Source organism: Artemia sp. Qi Xiang Cuo, chromosome 16 (assembly GCF_049724085.1).
Source record: "Artemia sp. Qi Xiang Cuo chromosome 16, ASM4972408v1, whole genome shotgun sequence".
NCBI lineage: Eukaryota > Metazoa > Arthropoda > Branchiopoda > Anostraca > Artemiidae > Artemia > Artemia sp. Qi Xiang Cuo.
The window spans coordinates 24,956,713-24,977,702 of NC_142809.1; the positions used below are offsets into that span (position 1 = coordinate 24,956,713).

General features: G+C 32.6%; 1 protein-coding gene across 3 annotated transcripts in view; it reads left to right on the forward strand.

Annotated features, from left to right (window-relative positions):
• The window catches only part of LOC148942708 (protein madd-4-like), a 305,059-nt gene that overhangs the window by 115,671 nt on the left and 168,398 nt on the right, over positions 1–20,990 (forward strand). For all 3 annotated transcript variants that reach the window (XR_016143070.1, XM_089102254.1, XM_089102253.1), the window contains exon 5: positions 10,081–10,228. Coding sequence is in view for 2 of the 3 variants with exons in the window: in XM_089102254.1 (XP_088958380.1) it covers positions 10,081–10,228 (148 nt within the window). In the remaining variant the exon portion in view is untranslated. The remainder of the gene's footprint in view (positions 1–10,080; positions 10,229–20,990) is intronic.

Genomic DNA, 20,990 nt, shown 5'->3' on the forward strand with positions numbered 1-20,990 from the left:
AAAATATTCCATTAACAGTTAATACAGATATATTTTAGCATCAAAAGGAGTTTACATCATTTAAAAGAATCACGAAATTATTCAAATGTTTCTGAATCTTTGCTTTTGCAGTGTACATGTAACTCTAATCTTCTTTTATTAACTAATACAGGTATTTTTTTTACCATCAAAAGGATTTTACAACATTTCACTGAATCAAGAAAGTATTCATATGTTTAAGAATCTATGCTTTAGCAGTTTGTTTGAAGCTAAAACCTTCCATTATCAAATAATACAGATATTTTTAGCATCAAAATGATTTTACAACATTTCACAGAATCAAGAACTATTCAAATGTTTCACAATCTATACTCTTGCAGTTTGCATAAATAAAGTCTTCCATTATCAATTAATACAGATATTTCTTAGCATCAAAAGGATTTCCCAACATTTCACAGGATTAAGAAACTAAACAAATGTTTCAGAATCTATGCTTTTTCAGTTTGCATGTAACTAAAATCTTACATTATCAATTAGTACAGGTGTTTTTTTTTGCATCAAAAAGATTTTACAACATATCCCACAATCAAGAAACAATTCAAATGTTTCAGAATCTATATTTTTGCAGCTCTCATGTAACTAAAATCTTCCATTATCACTTAATACAGGTATTTTTTAGCATCAAAAGGATTTTACAACATTCCACAGAATCAAGAAACTATTCAAATGTTTCAGAATATATGCTTTAGCAGCTCGCATGGAACTAAAAACTTCCATTATCAATTAATACAGGTATTTTTTAGAATCAAAAGTATTTTACAACATTTCAAAGATCCAAGAAACTATTCATATTTTTCAGAATCTATGCTTTTGCAGTTTGATTCTAACTAAAATCTTTATTTATCAAACTAGTGAATCTAATTGTTTGAATCTAACTAATCTTGATAAGTCTATTCTTGTAATCAGCAGTGTGAGAGTCATTGTAAAATGAATGATACGAAAAATAATCATTCCAAGTGTTATCATCTTGCCACATCAAGGATACCCTCAGCCAACCTGGCGCATCCCGACTAAATTGCCCTTGAACCTGTAGGTGACATCTCCAGTAAAAGTAGTGTACGACTCAAAATGGATTAATGACTGTTCTACTGGTTACGAACTAAGAGAAGAGATTAGCTACAGTATCAAAAGAGAACATGATGAATTATATTAAGGTACAGATTCAAAACGTCCAAAGTTGTTCAATGATATTATTAATGTATAATAACGTATCTAACATATTTTATATTGATATTCCACATGTAGTTACTTCATTAAAAATATGTTATGCATTACTTTGTTATGCGATCATTATTATTAGGGTAGGCTAGCACGTCAAACGTTTAGAACGTCTATTAAAAAGTCGGAGATGTAAGAAAAGGAATTTTCAGAGGCACAGATACTTCTAGCAGACTCATAATTCTTTCAGTGAGTATCAAAGATTAATAGAAAAAGTACTTTTGCATAGAACAAAATTCAACTACACAGGTATTTTTTACCATCCAAAGGAATTTACAGCATTTCACGGATTCAAGAAACTATTCAAATGTCTCATAACCTATGCTTTTGCAGTTTACATGTAACTAAAATCTTCCATTATCAATTAATACAGGTAGTTTGTAGCATCAAAAGGATTTTACAATATTTCACACAATCGTAAAAACTATTCAAATGTTTCAGAATATATGCTTTTGTATTTTGCATGTAACTAAAATCTTCCATTATCAATTAATACAGGTATTTCTTAGCATCGGAAGGAATTTCACAACATTTCACAGAATCAAGAAACTATTCAAATGTTTCAGAAATTTTGCTTGTGCAGTTTGCATGTAACTAAAATTTTCAATTATCAATTAATACAGGAATTTTTAGCATCAAAAGGGTTTTACAACTTTTCAGAGAATCAAGAAACTATTCAAATATTTCAGAATCGACATTTTTCCAGTATGCATGTAAGTAAAATCTTCCATTATTAAATATTACAGATATGTTCTAGCATCAAAAGAATTTTACAAAATTTCACAGAATCAAGAAACTTTTCAAATGTTTCAGAATCTCTGCTTTTACAGTTTACACGTAACTAAAATCCTCCATTATCAATTAATGTAGGTATTTTTGTAGCATCAAAAGAATTTTACATTATTTCATAGAATCGAGAAACTATTCAAATGTTTCAGAATCTATGCTTTAGTAGCTTGCATGGAACTAAAATCTTCCATTATCAATTAATACAGATATTTTTTTAGCATCGAAAGAATTTTACAACATTTTACAGAATCAAGAAACTGTCAAATGTTTCAGAATCTATACTTTTGCAGTTTGCATGTAACTAAAATCTTCAATCAAAAATTAATACAGATGTTTTTTAGCATTAAAAAGATTTTACAGCATTTCGCAGAATCAAGAAACTATTCAAATGTTTTAGAATCCACGCTTTTGCAGTCTGAATTTAACTAATATCTTCCATTATCAATTTAGACTGATATTTTTTAGCCTCAAAAGGATTTTACAACTACAACATTTCACAGAATCAGGAAACTATTCAAATGTTTCAGAATCTATGCTTTTGCAGTTTGCATGTAACAAAAATCTTCCATTATCAGTTAATAAAGATATTTTTTAGAATCAAAAGGATTTTGCATCATTTAACAAAATCGTGAAATTATTCAAATGTTTCGGAATCTAAGCTTTTGCAGTTTACATTTAACTAAAATCTTCAATTATCAATTAATACAGATATTGTTTAGCATTAAAAAGATTTTAAAGCATTTCGCAGAATCAAGAAACTATTCAAATGTTTCAGAATCCACGCTTTTGCAGTTTGAATTTAACATAAAATCTTCCATTATCAATTAATACAGGCATTTTTAGCATCAAAAGGATTTTACAACATTTCACAGAATCAGGAAACTATTCAAATCTTTCAGAAGATATGCTCTTACAGGTTACATGTAACTAAAATCTTCCTTTATCAATTAATACAGGTATTTTTTAGCATCAAAAGGATTTTACAACATTTCACAGAATCAAGAAACTATTCAAATGTTTCAGAATCTATGCTTTTGCAGTTTGCATGTATCTAAAATCTTCCATTATCAATTAACCCAGGTAGTTTTTAGCATCAAAAGGATTTTACAACATTTCACAGAATCAAGAAACTATTCAAATGTTTCAGAATCTATACTTTTGCAGCTCTCATGAAACTAAAATTTTCCATTATTAACTAATTCAGGTATTTTTTAGCATCAAAAAGATTTTACAACATTTCACAGAATCAAGAAACTATTCGAATGTTTCAGAATCTATGCTTTAGCAGTTTGCATGTAACTAAAATCTTCCATTATTAATTATTACAGGTATTTTTAGCATCAAAAGGATTTTACAACATTTCAACGAATGAATTCCAAGTCTATTCTTGTAATCAAGAGTGTGAGAGTCATTTTAAAATGAATAATACGAAAAATAATCACTCCCATCTTGCCATCTTGCCACATACCGAAATAAGTGTTTCCATCTTGCCACACCCAGGATACCTGCAGTCAATTTGGCAAATCCCGACTACTTACAGTAAACATATTTTTTTATTAACTAGATTACGTTATGTTAACTTTAGTTTTTTTCACCTCTAGTTATAGATGGCATCACACCCGCTCAGACACACAGTCATAGTTAGAGAGACATGCAAAAAGTTAGGTTCATTTAGGTTCACTCAGAGTCGCGAACCACTCTAAGTGTACCTAAATGAACTTAACTTTTTGCATAGTTTCCTAATTTTGTGATATTTTGTAAAATTCTTTTGATGCTAAAAACAAAATATCTGTATTAATTGATAATGGAAGATTTTAGTTACATGCAAACTGAAAAAGCATAGATTATGAAATATTTGAACAGTTTCTTGATTCTGTGTTTAGCATCAAAAATATTTTTGATGCTAAAAATACCTGCATTAATTGATAATACTAAGAAATCTGTATTACTTAATAATGAAAGATTTTAGTTATATGCAAACTGTGAAATGTTGTAAAATCCTTTTGATGCTAAAAATACCTGTATTGATTGATAATGCTAAAAAATTTCTGTATTAATTAATAATGGAAGATTTTAGTTATATGAATTCTGTGAAACGTTGTGAAATCCTTTTGGGTGCTAAAAATACCTGTATCAACTGATAATGCTAAGAAATGTCTGTGTTAATTAATAATGGCAGATTTTAGTTAGATGCAAACTGCAAAAGCATAGATTCTGAAACATTTGAACAGTCTCTTGATTCTGTGAATTGTTGTAAAATATTTTTGATGCTAAAAATACCTGTATTAACTAATAATGGAAGATTCTAATTACATATAAACTGCAAAAGCATAGATTCTAAAACATTTGAATAGCTTCTTGATTCAGTGAAATGTTGTAAAATCATTTTGATGCTAAAAAATACCTGTATTAATTGATAAATAAAGATTTTACTTAAATGTGAACTGCAGAAGCCTAGGTTCTGAAACATTTGAATAGTTTCTTGAATCCGTGAAATGCTGTAAAATCCTTTTGATGCTAAAAAATACCTGTGTAGTTGAATTTTTTTAATGCAAAAGTACTCTTTTTTATTAATTTTTGATACTCAGTCATAAATTAGTAGACTTATGATTCTGTTAGCAGCATCTATGTCTCTGAAAATTCCTCTTCCTTCATCTACGACTTTTTAATATAGATTCTAAACGTTTGACGTGCTAGCGTACCTTAATAATAATGATCAAATAACAAGTAAAACATAAAATATTTTTAATATCTTTGTAATATTAAAATATATCTGTATTAATTGATAATATCTGTATTAATCTGTAATATATAATGTCTTTAAAAAATATCTGTTTTTTTTATAATTGAAGATTATAGTTATGCATACTGCAAAAGCGTATATTTGGAAACATTTGAATATGTTTTTGATTCTGTGAAATGTTATAAAATCCTTTTGATGCTAAAAAGTACGTGTATTAAGTGATAATGGAAGATTTTTGTTACATGCAAACTGCAAAAGCATAGATTCTGAAATGTTTGAATGGTTTTTTGATTCTTTGAAATTTTGTAAAATCCTTTTTATGCTAAAAAATACCTGTATTAATTTATAATAGAAAATTTTAGTTACATGCAAACTGCAAAAATATAGATTACGAAACATTTGAATAGCTTTTATGATTCTGTGAAATTTTGTAAAATCCTTATGATGCTAAAAAATACCCAATTAATTGATAATGAAAGATTTTAGTTACATGCAAATTACAACAGCATAGATTCTGAAACATTTGAAAAGTTTCTTGATTTTTTTAAATGTTGTAAAATCCTTTTGATGATAAAAATACTTGTATGAATAAATAATTTAAGATTTTAGTTACATGCTAACTGCAAAATAGATTCTGAAACATTTGAATAGTTTTTATGATTTTGTGAAATGTTGTAAAATCCTTTTGATGCTAAAAAAAATACCGGCATTAATTGATAATGAAAAGATTTTAGTTGCATGTAAACTACAAAAGCATAGATTCTGAAACATTTGAATAGTTTCTTGATTTTGTGAAATGTTGTAAAATTCTCTTGATGCTAAGAAAATACCTGTATTAATTGATAATGGAAGATTTTTTGCAAAGAAAACTGCAAATGCATAGATTCTGAAACATTGATTAGTTTCTTGATTCTGTGAAATGTTGTAAAATCCTTGTGATGCTAAAAAATACCTGTATTAGTTGATAATTGTAGATTTTAGTTACATGCAAACTGCTAAAGCATAGATTCCGAAACATTTGAATAGTTTCTTGATTCTTTGAAATGCTGTGAAATCCTTTTGTTGCTAAAAATACCTGTATTAATTGATCATGGAAGATTTTAGTTACATGTAAACTGTAAAATCATAGATTCTGAAACATTCGAATGGTTTCTTGATTCTGTGAAATGCTGTAAAATCCTTTTGATGGTAAAAAATACCTGTGTAGTTGAAGTTGTTCTATGCAAAAAGACTTTTTTATTATTATTAACTTTTGATTCTCAGTCATAATTAATAGACTTATCAGTTTTTTTGTAGTACCTATGTCTCTGAAAATTCCTTTTCTTATATATCCGACTTTTTAATAGACATTCAATACTTTTGACGTGCTTGCGTACCCTAATAATAATCATCGCATAACAAAGTAATGCATAACATATTTCTAATGAAATAACGAAACGTAGAATATTAATATAAAAATATGTTACATACATTATAATACATTGTTATTATCATTTAACAACTTTGGACATATTGAATCTATTCCATAAAATAATTCATCGTGTTATCTCTTGATACTGTAGCTACTCTCTTCTCTTATTTGGTAACCAGTAGAATAACTAGTAATCCATTTTGAGTCACACACTATTTTTACTGGGGATGTCACCTACAGGTTCAATATGCGTTTCATCTTTGGTATTATTAGGTTCATTGACTCTATGATTAATTGTAGTAATAATGTTCGCTTGTCCTTATTTTTCATCAATTCATCCTTATATTCGTTAGTGATATTGTCTACCAATTCCCAATTTATTTTGCCCGTGATTCCATTGTTTATTATGACATTATTTTTACACAGATAACAGTTCTGACACGTAAACAAGATATGGCTAGTGAAATTAGTGCTGGAGTATGCCTGTCTTCTTCATGTCTTCTTTAGAGTGCTAATACCAGAATGTTTTGTGAGAGGATCTACCAACAGGTAACGTGTTACCATTAAAAGTAGTAAGAAATTGTCCCCCATCATTGAAAATTATTTTTATGTTTGCATCTCTTTGAAAGTTGTCCCCCATCATCGACAATTATTTTTATGTTTGCATTCTGTTTGAGCATGATCATCTCTGGAAATGATACTCTAACATGTTCACCCTCAACAATGTTGAGTTTCTTCGGTATCCCAAAGAAATCTAAACTCTCACTGTCATGACAACGCAAGTATACGTTTCCAATAGTGTTACACTACTTCTTGTTTCGTAGTTCAAATATTTGTCTTTGTCGGCATTCAACGCAAGGATGACTTTATCATATATACAAACTCTCTTCGAATATTTCATCTTGACTTTTATTTTTAAAGAATATTATACAAGTGCTTATACTTCCAATGTACGAAAAACACTGATTTAATACATACAATAAACTAGGTAGAGTCCATAACCAGCCATAGACTACAACTGGTACAGGCACGTAGTGTCGATGATCGGCCATAGAGTACCATTGGTACAACCGAATAAATAAAAAAAAGTCGAAAAAATTTATGTAAGACAAAAATTTAGTCCAAAAAAAGAAAGTGCTACTACAAACATAATTTTTCGAATAGTAAAAGTCACGACTAACGTATGTATATCATTCTCATTTTGAAACATTAAATATGAGTTTTTTAAGTATATTTCATGTCATTTTAAGACATGTTAAAAAAAAAGTAAAAAAAATTATGTAAAAAATAAAAAAATCAAAAATAAGAGTTCAAAAAAATAAAAGTTAAAAAAATTAAACATCAAAAAAGTATTAAAAATGGGAAAGGGCCAAAACCTTGGGAGAAAGATATTGGGGCCCTTGGAGGTTGGGGTCCTTGATGGCTCACGATGCCGTATCATTGCCTAAAATTTATACGACTTTTTGGTAGAGGAATTATTAGTAGCTCCAATAGTATACCCGCTATGGGCGTAATCAAATCCATAATTAGCTCACTACTTGATTTCTAAGGATTGAACTTTATTTATAAAGACTGTTCTGGATTTTTACATTAAAATTCTGTTCTATACGCATACGGCTTTATTAGTTTCAAATTTATGCATACTTTAATCCTAAACAATATTTGATATTGCCTACACTCCTGACTTAGTACTTATGTATTATAGCGGTCACAGCCAAGAATTGAAGTTAAGTCAATTGAATCGATCAACTTCCGAAGGATGATCTAATCCTATACTGACATTTATATGATGTGACGTGGGAGTCACCATTCCCTCAGACTTACCTTTAGTTGGTAAGCAATTAAAATTTCAACCCTTTTCCTGTTTCATTCAATCTAAATAAAAAAATTATTCTTATTATTATCATTTGGTTTCATCTGGATATTAATGTCCTGAGTTAACGCTCTTCAGACACTTTAATGCTATACTGAAGGTACATCATAATTTGAATTGTTGATCGATATAAATACAGGTAGAAACAGGTATCTCATTTGCATAATTCTTGCAATAAATTATGTGCAATCAGTATCTATTGACATGGTCTATTCCTTCAGGCTGTAACTTCCGTATTGCATGCCATTTTGGTCCGAATATAACCTGTTCTGCTAGCTTTATACGATGTATCCCCAGTTATATCCCCAGTATATACTATAGCCTTACTACTCCTACTTTCAATTGTTTCAATCAGGTATATTTTAAAATTAAACACTTCGGTGTAACAAACTGTAAGTAAGGAGCGACCCGGCTCAATAGTAACCGAAACTCTAAAAAACGGAACCGCGATACCAATAGATATATCAAAATAATTGGCTTCTAATGCTGATTTCAAATGTATAAGTTTAATTAAGTTTATTCTTACTTATCAAAGGTTAGAAGCTTGAGAAAATTTTCCTGAACTTTAGAAAAAGGGAGAAACACCCTCAAAAATTTAAGCGATCTTAATGAAAATTATACCATCAGGTTCATCGTGTAAGAGGAATCTACTGTATAGGTTTCAAGCTCCTGTCTTCAAAAATTTGGAATTTTTTATTTTTTGCGAGAAGATCATGAATGCGTGTTTATTTGTTTGTATTTTTTTTCTCAGGGATGATTGTATCAACCCATTGGTCCTACGATACCGGGAGAGGGCTCATTCGAACAAAAATGAAAAGTTCTAGTGCCCTTTTTTAAGTGACCAAAAAAATTGGAGGGCAAGTAGGCCCCCTCCCTCGCCCCTTTCTTACCCAAAATCATCCAATCAAAATTTTGAGATAGCAGTTTTGTTCAACGTAGTCAAAAGTCCCAATAACTATGCCTTTGGGTCTAAAATTACTCCCCCCCCACACACAGCCCCAGGGGAAGGGTCTTTAAGTTATTAAGTTTGTCTGCATAAATTTTCGGGAGGAGGAGGGGGGTAAATTTTCTGCTGTTTTTTTTCCACAAGGGAATTTTCCATACGGAGTGAAGTTTCCAGGAAGTGAACTTGTCAGAGGAAATTATACACTGCGGGAATTTGCCAGAATTCTTATGCAAAATTCTTTTTAAATGTCTCGTTTTCTCTTTTCCGTCTCAATCTTACGCGCAGATTGGTTAAGAATAATTGTCCGGGGTAAATTTTCTCCGGGATTGAGTTGTCTAGAGGATATTTCCGTGGGGAAGGGGTTTCCCTGTGGAAATGGGCCAGATTTCCTGGCATTAACTTAAAAACGATCAAAAATAAAATTAAAAAAAAGTTTTCAACTGAAATTAAGGAGCAACATCAAAACTTAAAATGAACAGGAACTATTACGTATGTGAAGGGGGTTCCCCCCTCCTCAACACCTCGATCTTTACTCTAAAGTTTGAATTATGTCCCAAATATTTAAGAATGACTCCTGAAAAGCAAGGGCCGTTTATTTTGAACAATAAGTTGCTTTTTTAAAAGTACTAAAAACCTTTAGCGTAAAGAGCGAAGTAGGAGGAGGGAGGAAACTCCCTTCATATACGTAATAATTTCTGTTCATTTTAAGTTTTAATGTTGCTTCTTACTTTCAGTTGAAAAAAACTTGTTTTTTTATTTAATTCCTTAAAGAGGTAACTTCAATTTGAAACGAATAATAATATCGTCTATTATGGTTTAACCAAAGCAAAGATAATCGTAAAGTTCAATTTGCAATTTGAAAAAGAATGCCAAAACTGAATTTTCTTCAAGCCAAAATTGAATTTTTTTTTTCAACTATTGTACGTTCAAACAATGATATTAAAAGAAAATCTGGATTATTCGAACTTTTATTTCCATTGATGATCGCAAAGTTAAATTGAGGAACTAGGTTATGGCCAAACAAGCGCTTTGTTGAAACCAGCTAATCTGCTTTGTTCTAGTCGGTTGGATGTGATGGCGTCGTTGATTCAAAAGCCGAATTTGATGAATGTGGAGTTTGTGATGGAAATGGAAGTTCATGCAGAAGCTCAAAGCACTATAAATGGGTTCCTGCACTAAATGGAGTGTGCTCGGCGACATGTGGTAGAGGTATTTACAATGTGTTCAGTACTTTTTATCTTTTGTGATGTTTCTAATTCTAGTTTTGCTCTGCCCTTTTTCTTGTTTTTTTTCATCGCTGTTTAAAAACTGAGCTGTTTACAAGGTATATAAAAATTGCACAAAGACAAACCACAATCACTTTATGCTCTTAAATAGACCCGTCAAAAGGGGATCAAAACAATGCTGATACCACGTTGTCCGGCAGTAAACTGGTTCTAGCTTATTCTGTCTTTTGGTGAGTTTGTTCAGGGGTGTATTCGGGGGAGGATAATTCTGTGTTTTCAGCTTCCTAGTGTTCTTAGAATGTATTGTCCAAATTTGATTGTAAGATTTTGGAGGCGGGTGTGGAGTGACCCAAGTCCCAGTAATGAAGCTACATAGAAATTCAAAAATTATTGCATCTGTAAACCTGCCACCCTTAAAAAATATTTAAGTCTGTGTCAAACTATTACCAAATATTACTAAAGGAACCGTAAATGTTATCTTGATCACTTCTGTGAAATAAAGGACGAATTATTAACAGCGTTTTTCATGAGCTAGATCTTTAGGTTTGTTTGAACTAGACGACCTGTTGCAATTTAAAGACCAGCATTCTGCTGGGGAACTAGTAAGAGAACTAGGACAATCAGCTGGTAGCATAGAATGCATAAACGACAAAACTCGGTGAGTTGAGGAAAACAAGTTAAAAAAAATCAAGATATTCAAAGCCCAATCTGTTTGACGCACCGCATTTTCACTTGTATTCATAGATTCTCTAGAAAAAAATTTCTTCTTTTTAGTCCATTTTGAAAACGATTCATATATATATATATATATATATATATATATATATATATATATATATATATATATATATATATATATATATATATATATATATATATATATATATATATATATATATATATATATATATATATATATATATATATATATATATATATATATATATATATATATATATATATATATATATATATATATATATATATATATATATATATATATATATATATATATATATATATATATATATATATATATATATATATATATATATATATATATATATATTATATATATATATATATATATATATATATATATATATATATATATATATATATATATATATATATTCTTATTATTTTTCACTATTTAATCTTTATTAAGAATAAGAATTGCTTAGCCCTCTCTATTACAAAAGTTTGTCTAAAGTAAGAAGACCCTGGAGTAAGAAAACTTTGGTTTTTCTTTACATTAAATAAAGAAAACAAGTTTTTACAACTGAAAGTAACGGGCAACATTAAAACTTAAAACGAACCAAAATTATTATGTATATAAGGAGGGTCGTGCCCTCGTCAATACCTCGCTCTTTACGCTAAAGTTGGAATTTTTCTTCAATTCTTTAAGAATGCCTCCTGAATCACAAAGACTGTTTACTTAGAATAAAATACTCTTTTAAAAGGGAAAAAATACTTTAGCGTAAAGAGCAAGTTATTGACGAGGGGGTAACTCCATCGTATACGTAATAATTTTTGTTCGTTTTAAGCTTTAATGTTGCTCCACACTTTCAGTTGAAAAAACTTTTTTTTTTAAGAACAATTCTGATCATTTTTAAATAATGCTGGGAAACCCGGCTCCCCTTTTATTGAAAATTCCCTCTCCCCATGAAAAATTACTTTATGGAAAGATCCTTCCACGTAACCCCCCGATCCCTTCCCCCAACAGAAAAATTACCCAACAAAAGAAATAAATGTTTTTACTTTTATAACTTTAATGAATCAAATAATATTAACATATTGATTACTAAATATCAGTATATGTATATTAAACTGACAATGGACATTCATTTGTATTTTTTCAGTAAAGTGTAAATTTTGTTCTGGCCTTGGGAAGGCATAGGGGTTTTGCGCCCAACTTATTTTAATTTCTGCTCGTTTTGAGTTTGACTCAGTTATTTATTGTAATTTCTGTTCGTTTTGGGTTTCATTTATTTATTGATGCTGATTTGTGTTAGTTTCATGCTTGGTAGATGATTTTGTTTTATTTTTGCTCATTTTTTGTTTAATGGATTTCTGTACTTTTTTTGAAAAACTTATTTTGTGGAAAATTTTTTTTTTAATTAATTTCTGTTCGTTTTATATTGATATAGTCTTTTCAGGGAAAAAGAAAATAATACTTTAAATCTTTTCGTTTTTTAAGACTTTATAGTTTGGCCTGGTATTTGTATGCTGGAGAAAAATTTTTCAGCAATTTTTAACAACATACATCCTTTTAAAAATCTGGACACAAATAGTACTGTTTATTTTAGTTTCATAACTCCTCTAGTTGACCTGAAATGGAAAACTTGATATCATTCGAAAAAAAATCTGTTTACTTTCTTTGATAGCTTGGATACACTTAGGCTATTTTGATTTGGTTAAATTTTAAAAGCAGAAATGGGAGGGTTGGCTGGGGAGGTTGGGCGTAGGAGGCTGGGAGTGGAAGGGGGATTAGTTGCCCTCAAATCACTTTCGACTATTAAAAAGGGCATCAGCCCTTTCTATTTTCAATCGAATGAGCCCTTTTAGAAGTTCCCACGACAACTCCTTCGATACTAAGTGCCCTGGTCTAAACAACAACAACAACAACAAAATAATACATTATACCCACTTCAATCTTTACTATAAAAATGTCAAGCCTTCCAATCACTTTCGACAATCATAAAGGGAACTAGGCCTTTCGATTTCAAATTGAATGAGGCCTTTTGGAAACGACAACGCTTTCTATAAACACCTTATATGTCCCCAGGGCATAAATTACAACCCTACCCCTAAGGTCTGTTTGGGTTGTTGTCATCCTCTAAGACCGAATTTCCAGAACTTTCAACTACGTTAAACAAAATAGCTATCTAAAAATTTTGATTGGATGGGCATGGGAAAATGGTGGTCGTGAGAGGGGCGGTAGGCGCTCGGCGATCACTTTCAACTATCAAAAACGATTCTAGCTTTTTCAATGTCCAATCAAGTGAACCTTTTTGAAGTTTCTACGACAAACCTTTCAATAAAAATCTCATATGCCCCCAGGGCATAGCTTACAACCCTTGCCCTGAGTGCTGGGGGGGGGGGGGGTGTCATCCTCAAACTCCCAACTGCCAGAACAATCTAATACTTTGAACAAAATTACTATCTGAAAATTTTGATTGTATGTGTTTGGGGGAAAATGGTAGGCGTGAGAGGGGCGTTAGTCGCTCTTTAATCACTTTCAACTATTAAAAAAGGCACTAGCCCTTTAAATTTCCTGTTGAATAAGCCCTTTTTGAAGTTTCTACGCTTTCAATAAAAACATTTTACGACCCCAGGGCATATCTTACAACCCTTGCCCTGAGGGCCGTGGGGAAGGAGGAGGGGTTGTCATCCTTAAAGACCTAATTTCCAAAACTTTCAACTACGTTGAATAAAATGACCATGTGACATATTGATTGGATGTGTTTGGAAAAAAGGTGGGCGTGAGAGGGGGGTTAGTTGCCCTCAAATCACTTTTGACTATTAAAAAGGGCACTAGCCCTTTGAATTTCCAATTGAATGAGCCATTTTTCAAGTTTCTACGACAAAGATTCCAATAAAAACCTTAAATTCCCTCAGGGCATATCTTGTACTTCTTGCCCTGAAGACTCTGGGGGGAGTGTCATATTCAAAGGTATAGTTTCCTGAACTTCGAACAGCGTAGAACAAAATGGCTATTTCAAAATTTTTGTTGGTCGTATTTGGACAAACGGTGGAAAGTTAAGGGGTGTTAGCTGCTTTTCAATCACTATTAATAAGGGCACTAGCCATTTCAATATTCAATTGATTGACCCCTTTTTTTAGTTTCTGAGACAACGCGTTATTCAAATACCTCACATGCCCCCTGAGACCAACTCACAACCCGTTCTCTTAGGGTTTTGGGGGGGTTGTCATTCTTAAACACTTCATTTCTAGAATAACCAAAAATGTTGAATAGACTGGCTATATCAAAGTTTTGATTAGTTTTGTTTGGGGGAAAGGTGGGCTTGAGAGGCGGAATAGTTGCCCTCTAATCACTTTCGACTATTGAAAAGGGCACTAGCCCTTTGAATTTCCAATCGAATGAACCTATTTAAAGTTTCTACGGCAACGCCTTCTGTATAAAACTTTATATGCCCCCAGGGCATAACTTACAACCCTTGCCCTAAGGGCTGGGGGGGACTGTCTTCAAAAACATAATTTCTATCTGGAAATCAACTACGCTGAACAAAATAGCCGTCTCAAACTTTCGATTGGATGTGTTTTGGGAAATGGTGGGCGTGGAAGGGGTGCTAGTCGCCTTCCAATCACTTTCGACTATTAAAAACGGCAAAAACCACTCCAATTTCCAATTGAATGAGCGCTTTTGAAGTTTCTACGACAACTTCTACCATACAAAGTGCCCTGCTCTAAAGGAAAAAATTAATAAATAAGAAATTGTGCCAACATCGTTCTTATATGCCCCCAGGGTATAACTTAAAATCCTTTCCATGAGGGTTGTGGGGGAGTGTCCTCCTCTTTACTTAGTCCCCGTTTCTTGTCTCGTTCTCGAGTGTCCCCGTTATTTACTTAGGCAGCGCGATCGCGCTGCCTAGGATTTATACAACAACTTTCTGTATAAACCTTATATGCCCCCAGGGCATAAATTACAACACTTGCACTGAGGGTTCTGAGGGGGTTATCATCCTAAAAGACCTAATTTCCTGAACTTTCAACTACGTTGAACAAAATGAATATCTCAAAATTTTGATTGGATGTGTTTTGGAAAATGGTGGGCGTCAGAGGGGCGTTAGTCGCTATACGATCACTTTCAACTAGTAAAAAATGCACAAGCCCTTTGAATTTATAATTTAATCAGCCATTTAAAAGTTTCTACGACAACACTTTCAATAAAAACTTTATATGCCCCAGGGCATAACTTAAAACCCTTGCCCTGAGGGCTGTGGGGGGAGGGGTTGTCATCCTTAAGAACCTGATTTCCAAAATTTTCCACTACGTTGAATAAAATGGCTATCTAAAAAATTTCATTGGATGTGTTTGGGAAAAAGGTGGCCGTGAGAGGGGGGTTAGTTGCCCTGAAATCACTTTCGACTATTAAAAATGGTACCATACTTTTGAATTTCAAATCGAATGAGCCCTTTTTCAAGTTTCTACGACAAAGGTTTCAATAAAAAGCTTATATGCCCCCAGGGCAAAACTTATAATCCTTGCCATGAGGGTCGTGGGGGAGTGTCCTCCTCAAAAGTATATTTCCTATCTGGAAATCAACTACGCTGAACAAAACGGGGATCTCAACATTTTTATTGGATGTGCTTGGGGGAATAATGGGCGTGGGGGGGGGGGGGGGCTAGTTGCCGTCCAATCCCTTTCGACTATTAAAAAGGGAACTAGCCCTTTGAATTTCTAATCGAATGAGCCCTTTTTGAATTTTTTCCGACAACACTTTCAATAAAAACCATATATGGCCCCAGGGCATAATTGAAACCCTTGACCTGAGGGCTGTGGGGGAGTGTCCTCCTCAAAAACGTATTTTCTATGAGGAAATCAACTACGCTGAACCAAATGGATATCTCAAAATTGTGATTGGATGTGTTTGGGGGAATAATGGGCTTGGGGGGGCTAGTTGCCCTCTAATCACTTTCGACTATTAAAAAGGTTACTAGCCCTTCGAATTTCCAATCGAATGGGCCTGTTTTTAAGTTTTTACGACAGCGCCTTCTATAAAAACCTAATATGCCCCAGGGCATAACTTAAAACCCTTGCCTTGAAGGTTGTGGGGGAGTGTCCTCCTCAAAAACATATATTCTATCTGGAAATCAACTACGCTGAACAAAATGGCTATCTCAAAATTTTGATTGGATGTGTTTGGGGGAATGATGGGCGTGAAGGAGGGCTAGTTGCCCTCCAAGCACTTTCGACTATTAAAAAGGGAACTAAAATTCTCAATTTCCAATCGAATGAGCCCCTTTTGAAGTTTCTACGACGACCCCTTCCATATGAAGTGCCCTGCTCTAAACGAAAAAAATAATAAATAATACATTGTGCCAACATCGCTCTTATATGCCCTCAGGGCATAACTTAAAACCCTTGCCCCGTGGGTTGTGGGGGAGTGTCCTCCTCAAAAACATATTTTCTATTTGGAAATCAACTACGCTGAACAAAATGGTTATCTCAAAATTTGATTGGATATGTTTGGGGGAATGATAGGTCTGGGGGAGGGGCTAGTTGTCCTCCAATCACTTTCGACTATTAAAAAGGGCACTAGCCACTCCAATTTCCAATCGAATGAGCCTTTTTCGAAGTTTCTACGACAACTCCTTCGATACGAAGTGCCCGGGTGAAGAAAAAAAACACATTGTGCCCACATCGTTCTTTACTTAGGCAGCGCTAGCGCGCTGCCTATGATCTATTGTTATAAAGACTCTGTTTTTTTTAGAGTTTCGTTTACTATTGGGCCTAATCGGTCCTTACTTACAGTTCATTACCACAAACTATTTGATACACACTGGAATTTTTCGGGACATCTAGATCTGAACAAAGTAAAAAGCCTTTTTTAATATCCTTGTTTTTGGTGAAGTGTGACGTTTTCCATGTTTGATCAGTGCCTTCAATTTATGAAAACGTTTGGGGGTTTGGGCAAAATTTGTTTTTTGAAATCTAGGGGGGGGGCAATTTTGTTTTTATTTTCAGTTTTCCAATGAAGATACAAAATGGGTATTTATTTGTGAAAATACTAAAAAGAAGTATTTTTCAAATCTTTTCCATTTAAAGAATTAATTAACATTGGATTTAAAGAGTAAATTAACAATGATATCTAAGAAGTATTGCAAAACCATAAGTCATTCAAACGGTTTTATTATTTAAAATCTTGAAAACCATGAAATAACAAAAATATTACAAAATTATAACTTCAAGACGCCAAGCACACAAAAGCTTTTAATGGTTCTACAATATCTATAAATATATATTTCAACAAATTATTACCCAATTTTTTTTTGTACATGGCATACTATCGGCTATTCTTTTATTTACTTGAAAAATTTTAGCTTGACCTTGAATGTAAGAATACATACACGTTTCCCAGGAAAACGGGTGGCCTACTTTTCTTCTTTCTTCGCTCATGTTAAGGAGAATATAAAAAAACATACATCTTTTCCGACATCACCTGTTCTACTTTCAATGTTGTCCTAAACAAATGGAAGTAATTCATGGTCAGAAAGATTACCGTTAACAATATCCACAAAGATTTGGAATTTTAGATAGACTAGGGGAGATATAGAACTTCCAAGTCTTATTTGAAAATGCCTAAAAGTCTAAAAGATGAACATCAATATAAAACCATTAGGTATTAGTCAATATAAACGACTTTAATGATTGAGCCAAGAGTGGAAACTGGTGTCTTTTTTTTCTAGCGTTTGACGACACTTGTCATTTTTTTCTGAGTAATATTAAGAATAATTGATTTAATTTGTGTAGCTGGTGGAATTACTTTAGAAATATGTGTCTGATCCCAGTTCCTGACAGAATTAAATAAAAAAAACAAGTTTTTTAAGCTGAAAGTAAGGAGCGACATTAAAACTTAAAACAAACAGAAATTATTCCGTATATGAAAGGGGCTGTCCCCTCCTCAACGCCTCGCTCTTTACGCTAAAGTTTGACTCTGTCTCCAACTTTATTTTTTAAAACAATAAAAAACTTTAGCGTAAAGAGCGAGGCGTTGAGGAGGGGACAGCCCCTTTCATATACGGAATAATCTCTGTTCGTTTTAAGTTTTAATGTCGCTCCTTACTTTCAGTTTAAAAAAACTTGTTTTTTTTTATTTCATTTCTGATCGTTTTTTAGTTAATGCAGCTTTTATTTTGGCTCACCTTCATTGAATAAGTAAACAAAATTTGTATAAAAATTTTAATTTTCTTTTGCTAAATGGCTGTCTCTAAATTTGCTTCTGATGTAATTTACAAATTAGCTTACGTAACGAACTTCTATATTCGTATATTTTTCTTCTGGCAAAAAATACAAAGTTGCAGATTTTTGCAGATATGAGCTTGAAACCTATGTAAAAGGGTCTTCTGATACGCTGAATCTGACGGTGTTATTTTCATTAAAATTCTTTTACTTGTAGGGGATGTTTCTCCCCTCTTTAAAAAATTAAATAAAAAAACAATTTTTTTAAACTGAAAGTAAGGAGCGACATTAAAACTTAAAACGAACAGGAAGTATTCCGTATATAAAAGGGGCTGTCCCCTCCTCATCCCCTCGCTCCTGACGCTTAAATTTTCTATTGTATTAAAAAATAAAGTTGTGAGAAAGATTCAAACTTTAACGCAAAGAGCGGTATGTTGAGGAAGGCACAATTCCTTTCGTATACAGAATAATTTATGTTCGGGTTAAGCTTTAATATCACTCCTTACTTTAAGTTAAAAAAACTTGTTTTTTTTATTTAATTTCTGATCGTTTTTTAGTTAATGCACCTTTTATTTGTATAAAATTTTTACTTTTCTTTTGCTAAATGGATGTCTTTACAAATTAACTTACGTAACTAACTTCTATATTCGTATATTTTTCTTCTGGCAAAAAATACAAAGTTGCAGATTTTTGCAGATATGAGCTTGAAACCTATGCAATAGGGTTTTCTGATACGCTGAATCTGACGGTGTGATTTTCATTAAAATTTTTTCACTTGTAGGGGATGTTTTCCCCCTCTTTAAAAAATCGAGTAAATTTTCTCAGGCTTGTAGCCTTTGATGAGTAATACTAAACTTAATAAAATTTATATATTTAGGATCAGCATTATAAACACATTCTTTTGATACATTTATTGACATCAAAATTTCGTTTTTAAAAGTTTCGATTACTATTGAGCCGTATCGCTTGTTTTTTTATTGTTTTTTTTTATTACGTATATGTTATTACTTATATGAAGGGGTTCTCCCCTTAGTCAATACCACGCTCTTTACGTTAAAAGTTAAAAAAAAATTTGATTAAGAAACCCCAGAATCACAAAGGCCGTTTAATTAGAATAGATAGCTCTTTTGAAAGCACTAAAAAAAAACTGTAGCGTAAAGAGCGAGGTACTGACTTGGGGGAGAACCCCCTCACATACGTTATAATTTCTGTTCGTTTTAAGTTCTAATATTCCTTCTTACATTTCAGTTGAAAAAACTTGTTTTTTTTTATTTAATTTCTGATCGTTTTTTAAATAATGCTTGGAAATCTGGCTCCCCCTTCATAGAAATTTCCCTTACCCCAAAGAAACATCCTCCACGGAACTATTCTCCAGAGTAAACCCCTCCCCTAGCCCCCCCCCCTCCAGAAAAAATCCTTCCTGAAAATGGTTGTATACTTCCCAATAACCAATAAATAATGCTGGCAAGTCCGGCGCCCCCTTCATGGAAATTTCCCTTCCCCCATGAAAACTTCCTTCATGAACAGATCCTCCAACATAACCACCGACCCACCCTTCCCTCCCACTACCAGAAAAAAAACCTCCTGAAAACTTCTGTATACTTCCCAATAACCAATACTTTATGTTAACATTGGGTAAAGTTCATAACTTTTAGCCCTCCCTCTGGGAGCTTCGGGGGATTAATTCATCCTAAAAGACATATTTATCATATTTTTGACCATGCTAAACAAAATGGCTATCTTAAAATTTTGATCGGGTGACTTTGGGAAAAAAATAAGCGTGGGAGGGCGCCTAGTTGCCCTTCATTTTTTTTGGTCACTTAAAAAGGGCACTAGAACTTTTAATTTCCGTTCCAATGAGCCCTCCCACGATATTCTAGGACCACTGGGTCAATACGATCACCCCTGGGGAAAAAAAACAAAAAACAAACAAACAAACAAACTAACAAATAAACACGCATCCGTGGTCTTTCTTCTGGCAAAAAATGCAAAATTCCACATTTTTGTAGATAGGTGCTTGAAACCTCTACAGTAGGGTTCTCTGATACGCTGAATATGATGGTGTGATTTTCATTAAGGTTCTATAACTTTTAGGGGGTCTTTCCCCCTTTTTTTGAAAATCAGCCAAATTTTCTCAGGCGCGTAACTTTTGATGGGTAGCACTAAATTTGATGAAAGTTATATATTTGAAATCAGCATTGAAATCTGATTCTTTTGATATATCTATTGGTATCAATAACCCGTTTTCTAGAGTTTCGGTTACCATTGAGCCGGGTCGCTCCTTACTTACAGTTCGTTACCACGAACTGTTTGATCAGGTAAATTTTCTCAGGCGCGTAGACTTTGATAAGTAATACTAAACTTAATAAAATGTATATATTTAGAATCAGCATTATAAGCCCATTCTTTTGATACATTTATTGACATGAAAATTCCGTTTTTAAAAGTTTCAATTACTATTGAGCCGTATAGCTTGTTTTTGTTTTATTGTTTATTTTATTTCGTATATGTTATTACGTTTATGAGGGGGTTATCCCCTCAGTCCCCTTATTCAGTATATGAAAGGGGCTGTCCCCTCCTCAACGCATCGTTCTTTACGCTAAAGTTAGACTTTCTCACAACTCTATTTTTTTTAAACAACAAAAATTTTTAGCGTAAAGAGCGAGGCGTTTAGGAGGGGGCAGCCCCTTTCATATAAGGAATAATTTATTTTCGTTTTAAGTTTTAACGTCGTTCCCTACTTTTAGTTAAAAAAAACTTGTTTTTTTATTTAAATGAAAGGGGCTGCTCCCTCCTCAACGCCTCGCTCTTTAAGCTAA